This window comes from Salvelinus alpinus, chromosome 9, assembly GCF_045679555.1.
Source record: "Salvelinus alpinus chromosome 9, SLU_Salpinus.1, whole genome shotgun sequence".
NCBI lineage: Eukaryota > Metazoa > Chordata > Actinopteri > Salmoniformes > Salmonidae > Salvelinus > Salvelinus alpinus.
Window position 1 is genome coordinate 39886030 of NC_092094.1, and position 15413 is coordinate 39901442.

Consider the following 15413-nt stretch of genomic DNA (forward strand, 5'->3'; position numbering starts at 1 on the left):
TTTTTGTTTTAGATTCCGTCTCTCACAGTTGAAGTGTACCTATGATAAAAATTACAGACCTCTACATGCTTTGTAAGTAGGAAAACCTGCAAAATCGGCAGTGTATCAAATACTTGTTCTCCCCACTGTACATGATATGACATTGTAATGTCTTTATTCTTTTGGAACTTCTGTGAGTGTAATGTTTACTGTTCATTTTTGTTTATTTCACTTTTGTATATTATCTACTTCACTTTCTTTGGCAATGTTAACATATGTCTCCAATGCCAATAAAGCCCCTTGAATTGAATAGAATTGTACTGTTTTTTGTGTGGTTCCCAGTCAAATCCTGTCCTGTTCTCAGCGGAAGAGTTGAGCACATCTCCACCACCCTCCATCCATGATGAGCCTGTCGTGTCCTGAAGTCAAGCCTCTGAACACATAGTCTTGTCCCATACCCTTATTCAATCACTGCTCTGATCCCTTCCCAACACTGTGTGTGAGTAGCCCTCTCATGTTTGGATAAATACCATGGTAAACCAGAAACGTAACTAATATATCATATTAATGTAGATCTATTTCACAACCTGCTTTGACTATGTCTAACTGTTGTGTAATAGTTTGTTTCCAGTCAAATCCTGTCCTGCCCTTAGCGGAGGAGTTGAGCTCTTCTGCATCACCCTCAATCTATGATGAGCCTGTCTTGCTCTGCTATTTTCTAGACGACCTTGTCCCATCTCCCTTTTTGACCCATCTCCCTTTTTGACCCCTCTCAACACTACTAGATTCCACTGATACTTGTTTTCTCTTCATCATCATGGAGTGTCAATTTGAATTTGTCTCTATCTCTACATGATTGAGTTCCTGTCTCTTTCCCAGCACCTGGACTGGTGAAACACCAAAGGATATCCTGTACCCCGCAGCAGATTCCATGGTCAACTTGGACAGACTGATCCCCCAACAACTGTCCATAGAGTACCACCTGCTAACTTGTGAAAAATATACTCATTGTACCTTTATTTCTGTATTTCTATAGACATGATGAACTCATTATTCAAAGAACCTGTTCGTTACTGTTTGGTTACATGAGGATGCAACAAACAAACAAAAAATGACTACTTTTACCATAACATCAATATTTTATTCCATTCAATACATGCATTATACTTACTTAGTTTTCTCAGACGCAGTTCTCCACAATCTGCTTTATTATGCAAAATTGCCTTCGGAAAGTATTCAGACCCCTTGACTTTTTCCATATTTTCTTCACGTTACAGCCTTATTCTAAAATTGATTAAATTGTTATTTTCCCTCATCAATCTACACACAATAACCCATAATGAGAAAGCAAAAACAGGTTTTTAGAGAATGTTGCACATTTATAAAATAAGCTACTGAAATATGACATTTACATAAGTATTCAGACCCTTTATTCAGCAATTACAGCCTTGAGTCTTCTTGGGTATGATGCTGCAAGCTTGGCACACTTGTATTTGGGGAGTTTCTCTCATTTGTCTCTGCAGATCCTCTCAAGCTCTGTTAGGTTGGATGGGGAGCGCTGCTACACAGCTATTTTCAGGTCTCTCCAGAGATGTCAGATCGGGTTCAAGTCCGGGCTCTGGCTGGGTCACTCAAGGACATTCAGAGACTTGTCCCTAAGCCACTCCTGCTTTGTCTTGGCTGTGTGCTTAGGGTCGTTGTCCTGTTGGAAGGTGAACCTTCGTCCCAGTCTGAAGTAGGGATGTACGATATATCGATGAACATATCGGAATCGGACGATTATTGCTAAAAATGGCAACATTAACAATGGTCAATGTCTAGTTTAACGCCAATGTGCAAAACCGATGTCAAAGCTGACGTGCATACCTATATAACGTAGGTACATGATGTAATGATGTCATGTTAAAATGTTGTGCTACACGTGCAGCACAGCATTCCTAACCTAGCCCACAATGTCTGCTGTATGGATCGAGCAGTCATTTGAAAGAGTAAGAAAAGTTCAGCGAGACAACTCAAAGGCGTAATCCATTAACGCCAAGATAATGGAATTCATTGCCCTTGACAATCAACCGTTCTCTGTCGTGGGTGATGTTGGCTTTCGCCGACTGGTCGAGCACCGGTACACACTACCAAGTGCACTATTTTTCAGATGTTGCCCTACCGGAGTTACACAGTAATAGCGTCACTGCTATTAGCTTCACGACTGACATTTGGACCAGCGATATCAGCCCCATGAGCATGCTGAGTCTGACAGCACAGTGGGTTGTCGAGGATTGCATGCTCATGAATGTGCTGGTTGTCATACCGCTGCTGCCATTTCAATGGCATTTGAGAACATGTTTGATACTGGAAACATGAACACACTAGCTAGCTCCATTCGAACAACTGACTCGAGAAATAAGCTCATCAACTGTGCCTGCAGAAGACGTGATACCCTCTGTCATGGCATTGAAATGCCTGCTCAACAAAACTGCCGACACAGGCTGTGAACAAGCAATTCGGTGGCATTCTCTCTTTACTGTGTCGCCACCATGCTCGATGATTTGTAAAGGACCGCTACTTCGATGCAGACAAGAAACAGGGTTTACGTGAAATGTTACATACATAGCTGGACAAGATGGAAACGGACTTCGTGACAGTGCGCACCGAGGAAGAGGCCACAGACAGACAGCTGAAACTTCACTGCTTGACATGTGTGATGAAATCCTAGTTGAGACTAAACAAATGAACAACGAAACAGCGCAGCAAGTAAGTGAAAGAAGTAGGTTTTGATTATGTTTTACTAGTAATGGGGACATACGTAAATGCCAACAAAATAACTTTTTGGTCAGTGTGGTGTGTGTGTGTAACCTTTATTTAACTAGGCAAGTCAGTTAAGAACAAATGCTTATTTACAATGATGGCCTACCCCGGCCAAACCCGGACGTGCGCCGCCCTATGGGACTCCCAATCACGGCCGGATGTGATACAGCCTGGATTCGAACCAGGGACTGTAGTGACGCCTCTTGCACTGAGATGCAGTGCCTTAGACCGCTGCGTCCATGTGTGTGTGTTAACTATTTAACTGTAATAGATTATAAATATCGGTTATCAATATCATTTTTGGGGGCAAGGAAAATATCCAATATCGGTATCAGCCAAAAATGTAATATCGGTGCATCACTAGTCTGAGGTCTTGAGCTCTCTGGAGCAGGTTTTCATCAAGGATCTCTCTGTTCATCTTTCCCTCAATCCTGACTAGTCTCCCAGTCCCTGAAAAATATCCCCACAGCATGATACTGCCACCACCATGCTTCACTGTAGGGATGGTGCCAGGTTTCTTCCAGACGTGACATTTGGCATTCAGGCCAAAGAGTTCAATCTTGGTTTCATCAGACCAGAGAATCTTGTTTCTCATGGTCAGTCCTTTAGGTGCCTTTTGGCAAACTCCAAGCAGGCTGTCATGTGCCTTTTACTGAGGAGTGGCTTCCATCTGGCCACTCTACCATTAAGGCCTGATTGGTGGAGTGCTGCAGAGATGGTTGCCCTTCTGGAATCTTCTCCCATCTCCACAGAGGAACTCTAGAGCTCTGTCAGAGTGATCATCGGGTTCTTGGTCACCTCCCTGACCAAGGCCCTTCTCCCCCGATTGCTTAGTTTGGCCGAGCGGCCAGCTCTAGGAAGAGTCTTGGTGGTTCCAAACTTATTCCATTTAGGAATGATGGAGGCCACTGTGTTCTTAGGGACCTTCAATGCTGCAGAATTTTTTTGGTACCCTTCCCCGGATTTGTGCCTAGACACAATCCTGTCTTGGAGCTCTACGAACAATTCCTTCGACCTCGTGGCTTGGTTTTTGCCTTTCCAAATCATGTCCAATCAATTGAATTTACCACAAGTGGACTCCAATCAAGTTGTAGAAACATCTCAAGGATGGTCAATGGAAACAGGATGCACATGAGCTCAATTTCGTGTCTTATAACGAGTCTGAATACTTATGTAAATGAGGGATTTCTGTTTTTGCAAAATTGCACACAAAAAATAAAAACTATGTTCGCCTTGTCTTTATAGGATATTGTGTGTAGATTGATGAGGGGAAAAATGTATTTCATCCAATTTAAAATAAGGCTGTAACGTAAGGAAGGGGTCCTAATACTTTCCGAATGCACTGTATGTTATACATTTGAGGATTCCATTGACAATTTGGTGTGTCTAAATCCAAAGTGTCATTTTGTGTTACTCAATTAAAATGAAGGGAAATAACATTGGGACCAAAATTATTAATCATATCACTTTAGTGAATAATTCTTAAAGCTTAGATTTTAGCATCTGTGGCCTCCATTTAAGAAAATCCTTGAACTTAAAATGTCTCATCGGTGTTACCATTATTGGTGTTACTACGCCTACTGGAGGCACAATATTATCATAATGGTAAAAATTATTTATAGTCATTAAGCTTCCATATTAGTTTTTAGAATGGGAAGGTGTACTGAGTTTGAGTGTATATATATTCTTGCTCACAGATAAAACTGAAGATATGAAGAATTTACTAATAATTGCAAAACACTGATTTAAAATACATAACACCTAATATGTGACATAAATTAACATACTTAACATACTTAACACTTGAAACATTACAGATGTCACGGATTCCCCTGGTACTGGTACTGCTGCTCATTCCGTGCACCAGATCCAGAGGTCTACGTCACCGGCTTTCTAGGCGTCACTGAACTGGATTCATTACCACCAACCCCGGACTGTCTTGTCTCATTACGCACACCTGGTTCCCATTCCCCTGATTAGTATGTTATATATGTGCCCTCTGTTCCACATTGTCCTTGTCGGTTATTGTTCCCATGTCCATTGGTCTTTGTTGTTTCGGCTTTCTTGCTGCGCGTATTGTGCACTTGTTATTTTGGGCCGTGTCGTGTTATAACGGGTCTCATCCCATGTAATCTTTAGAGGTTTATACCTCGCTCTTTTGTTTGGGTTATATCCCTGTGTATTTTATATACGTGTTTGTTTTGGGCTTCGTCCTCGTGCTGTTTTTCATGACATGTTGTATTTTGGGTGGAGTAATAAAAAAAACTATTATGTATTCCTGTGCCTGTCTCCGATCCTTATACAACAGGACATTTTTCATGATGGAAATTGAAATATTAAAATGTGATAAAAAGAAAAAAACATTGGGGGGGCAACCATTTAAGAGCTAGAGTTATTATTCACTGATAGCAGTGGGTAGAGTGGTGTTTTGCAGGCTGTTCTTACGGGCAGTTATACAGGACAGTTTGTGGCTGTTTCTCAGGAGCCTGGTTACCTCAGTTACCTCTTTTTGGAGGGAGCAGGTCATTCAGTGGATGGTCAAGAGTGTGCATGTCCTTCGCCAGGTGCACTGCAGCCTGCTCTCGCCTGCTCTCGCCTGCTCTGCAGTGAGGGGAGCTGTGGTTGGACTGCCCTGCAGTGAGGGGAGCTGTGTTTGGACTGCCCTGCAGTGAGGGGAGCTGTGGTTGGGACTGCTCTGCAGTGAGGGGAGCTGTGGTTGGACTGCTCTGCAGTGAGGGGAGCTGTGTTTGGACTGCTCTGCAGTGAGGGGAGCTGTGGTTGGACTGCTCTGCAGTGAGGGGAGCTGTGGTTGGGACTGCTCTGCAGTGAGGGGAGCTGTGGTTGGACTGCTCCACCTCTGGAGATGATCCTCAAGGCCCTCCTCTGTACCCTGTCTAGTTGGGCCTGCTGCTTTTTACTGCATCCAATTAACAGCACTCTACCGTATTCCAGGCCCGACCAGTGTAGTACAGACTGTGACCAGATCTTCAGTGGGTAGGCCATTCCTGTCAAGAACAGTCAACAAGTGCAGGTGTTTTGAGGCCTTCCTCACTGACTGCTCCACATGTGTGTCACCACTGAGAGGTTAGAGTCTAGATGAAAACAAGATACTTAGTTGTTACCACTGGTACATCCTGTCCTCCTAGGATTAGTGGTGCAGGTTGTGGATGGTCTCCAGAAAAACATCTGAATTCCAGCTGCTTTGCCTCCAAGCCCATGTTAGTGTCCTCTTTGATGGTGGTTAATGGTATGGCTCAGGACAGTCCTACATCGTCTGCATGTCCAGAGTGTCACTGAAGACAACTTTTCGGGTGGACATGTGAAGGAGAAACAGATATGGGGAAACCACACTACCTTGTGGCACACCAGAGGTGACCATTGGCTAAATGTGCCATTAGCCATCACCCTCTGCCTTCTTCCGGGGGTGTAGATGTGGGGCCAGACTAGTAACTTTGGACACAGTTCAATGTCAGACAGATGTTGCAGGAGCTTTGCGTGATCTACTCGATCAAAGGCTTTGGACATATCAGCAAGTAACACCCTCACCATTGTTGGTTTTCTTGAGTCTTTCACAAGGGTGGTAGTAGTACTGGATTTTGGTAGGTAGGCATACTGATTCGTGCACTCAGATAAAACTGTTGGCATTCATTTTTTTATGATGAAGCTCTCCTGGATTTTTCCAAGGCATGAAGTTAGACAGATGGGCCTCCAGTCACTCATTGTACATAGGTTTGACACTTTAGGTATGGGACACACATTGTCAGTCGTCCAGGCAGCAGGAACAGTCCCCTGCCAGTAGGAGGTGTTAACTACAGTATGTGTGTGATAACAGGAGCTAGATCTTCTGCTCTTTTAGTTGCCAGGCTGGAATGCCATCAGGCCCACACGCTTTACGTGGGCTGTCTGGTCAGAGCTTGCTTTATATAGCCAATGCTGCACAGCTCAACCTGCCTTGTAGGCATGGGCAGGGGGAAGATGGCAAGAGGTGTGGTGCTTGTCCACGCCTCAGCAAAAAAAGACATTAGTAACATCAGCCACGTTGTCGTCTTCAATTCCCTCGACCTGTATTCTCCCTCCTGGTGTTTTTTTGGTCCCAGTCCTTTTGGTCCCAGTCCTTTGTTAATGAAGTCCCACCATTCCTTGGGAGTTTTCTTCTTTAGGTCCTGGATTTCAGTTTTTTGTAGTAGTCTTTGCTTATATATAAAAAATAAAATAAAATAATATCTAGATTTATTTATTTTTAAATACACTGCTGTAAGCTTTTTGCACTGGGAATTTAATTATTGACATAAATATTTTCATGGTTTTAGGTTTAATGTGAAACAACACTTTTTATTCTGCTCGTTTTACCTGTAATCTGTACCTCTCCTGTATCAGTATTCCTCCTCGTACTCCTCTTCCCTTCATCTTGACCATGCTTCTCGCGGGGGCCGTTGATAACAGAAGTTTGACTAATACATTAAAGCTGGGAATTAGAAAGTGTCACTCTGCATGCATATGCAAGTGTTTCTCCTAGTTCTGGCCAGAAAAATGACTGCAGTTTTATGTAAATCTGGGCTTTGAGGATCTGGCAACAATATTTGTACACTATTTTTATGGATGGAAATTTGCACAGTCAAGGGTCCCTTTTTGGCTGTCTCACTTGAATGTGGACTTATTTACTTTCTTGTAAAGAATGTGAAATGTCTGAGGGCAAACTCTCCCCCCTCCTTCGTTTGGGAAAGCAGATCCATCTTTCTCTGGCAGTTTGCGGACCTTCCAGTGTTTGCTTCCTGACAATCGATACGCATGCATATTTCATCCTTTGGGTTAAGAGCAGAATCTTTTTCCCCTGCTGTGCCTTTTGATTTCTGCTCCTCTATCACCCCACTGGGAAAATGGTGTGGATGTCTGCGGTCCCACGGTTAATCACTCCACCAAGTAGCGATGTAATACTGTTTCAACTGAAGGCCTTTCTCTGGGTAATCACACCAGACTCTGGTGCTGAGCCATGTCTGACTCTGAGAAACAGCACTAGTACGTTAGCTGGCTAGCATTAATATGACCCCATTAACAGTTACATTCTAGTCTCTCTCAGGGCAGTCTTTGTGTCCACAGAAACAGCGGTTTTGTTCGTAATTGAATTTCATTTGGAAAACGTGTCTGAATTCTCAATGGTAACACTACAGAGAGGGCATTAAAGCAGCAGCCTACTATTTGCTGTCTACCTGAAAACAGATTACAATAGGGCTGGACACATGACATTGTGAACCACTGTCTACTATGCCAATGACCTCTGCCCTATGAGAGGCCAGTGAGAGTGTTAAGAGTGTCCTAGACTGAGTCCTCTCACTGGGTTGACTTCCCTGGAGCAGCCCTGTAAATCTCTGCCCACATTAGACTGCTGTGTGTCAGTCGCCTCCTCAGCGAAGGAGAGAGAGAGGGAGAGCAGGGGAATGAGGGACGCATCTCAATGTGACCGCAGTGGTTTGAACAGAGCTGCTTTAATAGTGTCCCACCCAGACTCCTCCTTTCCTTTCCCTCCCCTTCCTCATATCCTCCCTCTTTCCTCTTCTCTTCTCTCCTGTCCTTCCTTTCCTTTCTTCCACTCTCCTCTCCTCCACCTCTCCCCATAACTTATTTCCTCAGCTCCGTCTCTCCTCTCTTCTCCCCCACTCCTCCCCCGTCAGTACAGTAATTAGCTCAGAAAGAAGGACGGAACAGATGAGCCCTGATGCAGGGAGCCGAGGGGATTGCTGGTCAGGTGGTCTAACTCCTCTGATGGCTCTGAGGAAGTTCAGCAGGAGTTTACTGTAAATGTTGCCATCTGCACTCTTAGCGCCGCTGCAACCTTTCAGATGCTCCATCTATCCCAGGCCTCCAAAAGAGAAGCTAATAGGAGGGCTGACAGCCCTGGCTCAACACAGAGTACAATTACAGCCAGAGCCAGGTACCAATCAGGCCACCCTCTATCACCTCACTCACACCCTCCCTCCATTTGTCTCTCTGTCATCTATCCTTGGCATCTGCACCACTATATCCCCCTGCTCTCTCTGCCTCTGGTGTAGTGGTGTATAGAGAGATTTGCTGACACTGTGTTTGTGAAGTGTGTGTTTGCGTGAGATGAATATATATTTTGGAGATGAAGATTAGGTGCCTAATCTCTTTCTCCGTCTCGCACACACACACGTTCTCGCTCTCACACATCTTTTCTGTTCTTTCCTTCCCTCTCTCTCTCTCTTCTCTCCCATGCTCTGCCACTTAGGTCAGATGAAGGTGTAAGGTTAGATGGGATCAATAGGGGACTTGTCAGGTCTAGTGAGGGGGTAGAGAAAGCGCTTTCAGTATTTCTAATCAATACCATAATCACTTCTCCTACCTACAAAGGCCCCCAAGGCCACGATCAATTGTTTACTCAGTATTACTTTCATCTCCTGTTGATCCACAGGACAAGTGACATGACTGTTTAAGTGTGTACAGTTGAAGTCAGAAGTTTACATACACCTTAGCCAAATACATTTAAACTCAGTTTTTCACAATTCCTGACATTTAATCCGAGTAAAAATTCTCTGTCTTAGGTCAGTTAGGATCACCAATTTATTTTAAGAATGTGAAATGTCAGAATAATAGTATAGAGAATGATTTATTTCAGCTTGTATTTCTTTCATCACATTCCCAGTGGGTCAGAAGTTTACATACACTCAATTAGTATTTGCAAGCATTGCCTTTAAATTGTTTATCTTGGGTCAAACGTTTCGGGTAGCCTTCAAAAAGCTTCCCACAATAAGTTGGGTGAATTTTGGCTCATTCCTCCTAACTGAGTCAGGTTTGTAGGCCTCCTTTCTCGCACAGGCTTTTTCAGTTCTGCCCACAAATGTTCTATAGGACTGAGGTCAGGGCTTTGTGATGGCCACTCCAATACCTTGACTTTGTTGTCTTTAAGCCATTTTGCCACAACTTTGGAAGTATTCTTGGGGTCAATGTCCATTTGGAACAGCGACCAAGCTTTAACTTCGTGACTGATGTCTTGAGATGTTGCTTCAATATATCCACATAATTTTCCTACCTCATGATGCCATCTATTTTGTGAAGTGCACCAGTCCCTCCTGCAGCAAAGCACCCCCACAACATGATGCAGCCTCCCCTGTGCTTCACGGTTGGGATGGTGTTCTTCGGTTTGCAAGCCTCCCCCTTTCTCCTCCAAACACAACGATGGTTGTTATGGCCAAACAATTCAATTTTTGTTTCATCAAACCGTAGTCTGGCTTTTTTATGGCGGTTTTGGAGCAGTGGCTTCTTACTTGCTGAGCGGCCTTTCAGGTTATGTCAATATAGGACTCGTTTTACTGTGGATATAGATACTTTTGTACCTGTTTCCTCCAGCATCTTCACAAGGTCCTTTGCTGTTGTTCTGAGATTGATTTGCACTTTTCGCACCAAAGTACGTTCATCTCTAGGAGACCGAATGCGTCTCCTTCCTGAGCGGTATGACGGCTGCGTGGTCCCATGGTGTTTATACTTGCATACTATTGTTTGTACAGATGAATGTGGTACCTTCAGGCGTTTGGAAATTGCTCCCAAGGCTGAACCAGACTTGAGGAGGTCTACAATTTTTTTTCTGAGGTCTTGGCTGATTTCTTTTGATTTTCCCATGATGTCAAGCAAAGAGGCACTGAGTTTGAAGGTAGGCCTTGAAATACATTCACAGGTACACCTCCAATTGACTCAAATGATGTCAATTAGCCAATCAGAAGCTTCTAAAGCCATGACATAATTTTCTGGAATTTTCCAAGCTGTTTATTGGCACAGTCAACTTAGTGAATGTAAACTTCTGACCCACTGGAATTGTGATATAGTTAATTATAAGTGAAATAATCTGTCTGTAAACAATTGTTGGAAAACTTACTTGTGTCTTGCACAAAGTAGATGTCCTAACCGACTTGCCAAAACTATAGTTTGTTAACAAGAAATTTGTGAAGTGGTTGAAAAGCAAGTTTTAATGACTCCAACCTAAGTGTATGTAAACTTCTGACTTCAACTGTATGTATGTATGTGACATTTGTGTGTCAAATCAAGTTCAATTTTATTTGTCACATGCACCGAATACAATGGGTGTAGACTTAACCGTGAACTGATTGCTTACCAACGATGCAGAGTTAAAATAATAATAATAATATCATCACAACGATTAAAATACACAAAAATGTAGCTATATACAGGGAGTACCAGTACTAGATCAATGTGCAGGGGTATGAGGTATTTGAGGTAGATGCAGTACCTTCAGAAAATATTCACACCCCTTGACTTTGCCCATGTAATACAACATTTTGTTGTATTACAAATTGGGATTAAAATGATTAATGGAAAATGAAACTGAGTGTACAAAACATTAAGGACACCTGCTCTTTCCATGACATAGATTGACCAGGTGAATCCAGGTGAAAGCTATGATCCCTTATTGCTGTCAAATCCTCTTCAATCAGTGTAGATGAAGGGGAGGAGACAGGTTACAGGAGGATTTTTAAGCCTTGAGACAATTGAGATATTGATTGTGTATGTGTGCCATTCAGAGTGTGAATGGTCAATACAAAATATTTAAGTGCCTTTGAATAGGGTATGATAGTAGGTGCCAGACGTACTGGTTTTGTCAAGAACTGTAACGTGGGCCAGCATCACTGTGGAACGCTTTCGACACCTTGTAGAGTCCATGCCCCGGCGAATTGAGGCTGTTCTGAGTGCAAAAGAGGGGGGAGCTCAATATTAGGAAGGTTTTCTTAATGTTTTATATACTCGGTGTAACTTGAATTAAAACACAGGTATAAATACACGGGATAATGGGGAAGATGGGCGACACCTGGAGGGGGGTGAAGACAAGCACAAAGACAGGTGAAACAGATCAGGGCATGACATACCCATAACACTGGGTGTATTAATACACCATCCAAAGTGTAAAATGAATAACTGCACCATGCCCGATGGGATATTTAATGTCAACTTTTCTTACCAATATACCAATAGGTGTCATTTGCGAACCACAGGAAAACCTACATGGTCTTTGTGGTTGAACCTGTGCTTAAAATTCACTGCTCGACTTTGGGAACTATTTGTATGTGTGGAGTACAGAGATGGGGTAGTCATTTAAAAATAATTTTAAACAATTATTACATATAGGGAGTCTATGCAACTTATCTGACTTCTTAAGCACATTTTTACTTCTTAACTTATTTATGCTGCCATAACAAAAGGATTGAACACTTATTGACTCAAGACATTTCAGCTTTTCATTGAGATAATTTGTAAACATTTATAACAACTTAATTCCACTTTGACATTATGGTGTATTGTGTGTAGATCAGTGACACAAAATCTAAATGTAATCCATTTTAAATTCAGGCTGTAACACAACAAAATGTGGAATAAGTCTAAGGGTGTGAATACTTTCTGAAGGCACTGTATGTACATGGCAGGGTAAATTGACGAGGCATCAGGATAGATAATAATACAAGTAAAATAAAGAACGGAGTAGCAGCAGCATATGATGCGTGTGTATTTATCTGTCCGTATGTAGTGTATAGACGCCTCACAAGTCCTCAACTGGCAGCATCATTAAATAGTACACGCAAAACCCCAGTCTCAACTTCAACAGTGAAGAAGCGACTCCGGGATGCTGGCCTTCTAGACAGAGTTGCAAAGAAAAAGCCATATCTCAGACTGGCCAATAAAAAGAAAAGATTAAGATGGGCAAAAGAACACAGACACTGGACAGAGGAACTGTGCTTAGAAGACCAGCATCCCGGAGTCACCATTTCACTGTTGACGTTGAGACTGGTGTTTTGCGGGTACTATTTAATGAAGCTGCCAGTTGAGGACTTGTGAGGCGTCTGTTTCTCAAACTAGACACTCTAATGTACTTGTCCTCTTGCTCAGTTGTGCACCAGGGCCTCCCACTCCTCTTTCTATTCTGGTTAGAGACAGTTTGCGTTGTTCTGTGAAGGGAGTAGTACACAGCGTTGTACCAGATCTTCAGTATCTTGGCAATTTCTCGCATGGAATAGCCTTCATTTCTCAGAACAAGAATAGACTGACGAGTTCAGACTTTCAGAAGAAAGTCTTTGTTTCTGGCCATTTTGAGCCTGTAATCGAACCCACAAATGCTGATGCTCCAGATACTCAACTATTAGCTAACACAACGTGCCATTGGAACACAGGAGTGACAGTTGATGATAATGGGCCTCTGTACGCCTATGTAGATATTCCATTAAAAATCAGCCGTTTCCAGCATGAACAATGTCTACACTGTATTTCTGATCAATTTGATGTTATTTTAATGGACAAAAAAAATGTTTTTCTTTAAAAAACAAGGACATTTCTAAGTGACTCCACACTTTTGAACGGTACTGTGTATGTATGTGTATATATATATGGAGTGGGAGGAATGGGAGGCCCTGGTATATATATATATATGTGTGTGTGTATCTTCTGAGTGTGCATAGAGTCGGTGAAAGATGGGGTCAGGGCAGATAGTTCAGGTAACCATGAATTAACTATTTAGCAGTCTTATGGCTATTTAGCAGTCTTATGGCTTGGAGGTAGAAGCTGTCTCTGAGCCTGTTGGTCTGAGAGCTGATGCTCTGGTACCATTTGCCAGATTATAGCAGAGTGAACAGTCTATGGCTTGGGTGGCTGGAGTCTGGCAATTTTCGGGCCTTCTTTTGACACCGCCTGATGTAGAGGTCCTGGATGGCAGGGAGCTTGGCCCAAGTGAAGTACTGGGCTGTCCACACCACCCTCTGTAGCGCTATGCGGTTGAGGGTGCTGCATTTGCCATACCAAGCAGTGATGCGGTCAGTCAAGATGCTTTCGATGTACTGTAGCAGCCGTAGAAACATTTGAGGATCATGTCAAATCTTTTCAGCCTCCCTAGGGTAAGAGGTGCTGTTGTGCTCTCTTCACGACTGTGTGGGTGTGTGTGGACCATCATAACCCTATCAGTCACGAGACTCAAAAATCTGCATTTATCTGCATGTCTTATGTTCAGCCTCACAATTAAGTATTTAACCATTTTCTTTTCAGGACAACCAGGGCTACGAGAAGAACAATTTGACATAAATAGTTTCATTCATGAGTTTTATTGACAAATGTAAATAAAATGAAAAATAAGGTCCACCAAAGCAAAAACCTGATAAAAATGTATTTATATGAATGCTGTAAATACAGAAATAGTTTTCTCACTGGGAAATGTATATCCAACTAGGCAGTAACAACTGTGTAGTGTTTGGAGTTTGTGACAGCAACTATGTGAGCTTATACAGTATCATAATAATATTACATTTAATTTGAGTAGCGCTTTTAATTAGTTATCACAAAGCTCTACTGAGTAGGCTTGGACGATATACCGTCTACCAGGATATTTCAAAATATAAATTTTGGGGGGTTTTGGGTGCTACGCCATTGCTTCTAACTATAAGTTAAGTATAACCATAAGAAATCTAAGATGTGTCAGATAAATTATGTCCAGCTCAGGGCCCCAGCTATGCATTTGGTTTGCTAACTTGCTAAGTGGCTAGATGTCAAGATCAAGCTTCTCGGTTACAGCAGAGACATGCAATCCCCTCCTGGATCAAGATCCCTGTTGCCTTAATTGTTTTGTGCGTCAAAAATAGCGCCCCTTGTGTGCACATTCAGTAATACCGTATACCCTGGTATAGTACAGAAACGGTATGACGGTTTGAGAATCTGGATACCGCCAAACCCTTCTACTGAGCAAAAAAATATTAAAAAGGATATATACAATAACTAAATACATTTACAGTCAAGGCAGGTAAAATAGCAATAGCTGGATAGGTGCTAAATATATTTTATATTGGGACTAGGACTGTGAAAAAAAGTGTGTAGAAGTGGGATTTAAGGCCCTTTTTAAAAGTTGAGTGATCCCCAGTCCACCTGGTCGTGCTGCTGCTCCAGTTTCAACTGTTCTGCCTGCGGCTATGGAACCCTGATCTGTTCACTGTATGTGCTACCTTATCCCGGACCTGCTGTTTTCGAAGCTCTCTCTCTCTACTACACCTGCAGTCTCTCTCTGAATGATCGGCTATGAAAAGCCAACTGACATTTACTCATGAGGTGCTGACCTGTTGCACCCGCTACAACCACTGTGATTATTATTATTATATGACCCTGCTGGTCATCTATGAACGTTTGAACGTCTTGGCTGTGTACTGTTATAATCTCCACACCGTCACAGCCAGAAGAGGACTGGCCACCCCTCATAGCCTGGTTCCTCTCTAGGTTTCTTCCTAGTTTCCTGCCTTTCTAGAGAGTGTTTCCTAGCCACCGTGTCTCTACATCTGCATTGCTTGCTGTTTGGGGTTTTAGGCTGGGTTTCTGTACAGCACTTTGTGACATCGGCTGATGTAAAAAGGTCTTTATAAAGGCATTTCATTGATTGATTGAAATTTGATTGATGGAGCGGTTCTCAGATTATTAGGGAGAGCATTCCATAGGTGAGGGGCAAGGGAGCAGAAGGCTCGGTCCCCCGTAGTTTGGAGATATGTTTTGGGGACTTGAGGCAGTGGCTGTAGAGGAGAGTGTCAGGTGGTTCGCTATTGAGATGAGGTTGCAGACGTAGGTGGGGCTCAATCCATTCAAGGCTT

General features: G+C 42.8%; 1 protein-coding gene across 4 annotated transcripts in view; it reads left to right on the top strand.

Moving 5' to 3' along the window:
* LOC139530045 (solute carrier family 66 member 2) overlaps positions 1 to 15413 on the top strand; it is an 81457-nt gene that overhangs the window by 62551 nt on the left and 3493 nt on the right. Inside the window, exon 5 of one of the 4 annotated variants that reach the window (XM_071326089.1) lies at positions 859 to 3339. The exons of the other annotated variants lie outside the window; for them this stretch is intronic. Within the exon in view, the coding sequence (XP_071182190.1) occupies positions 859 to 1015 (157 nt within the window). The 3' untranslated portion in view covers positions 1016 to 3339. Of the gene's footprint in view, positions 1 to 858; positions 3340 to 15413 lie in introns of those variants that run through there. 4 annotated transcript variants of the gene reach the window in all.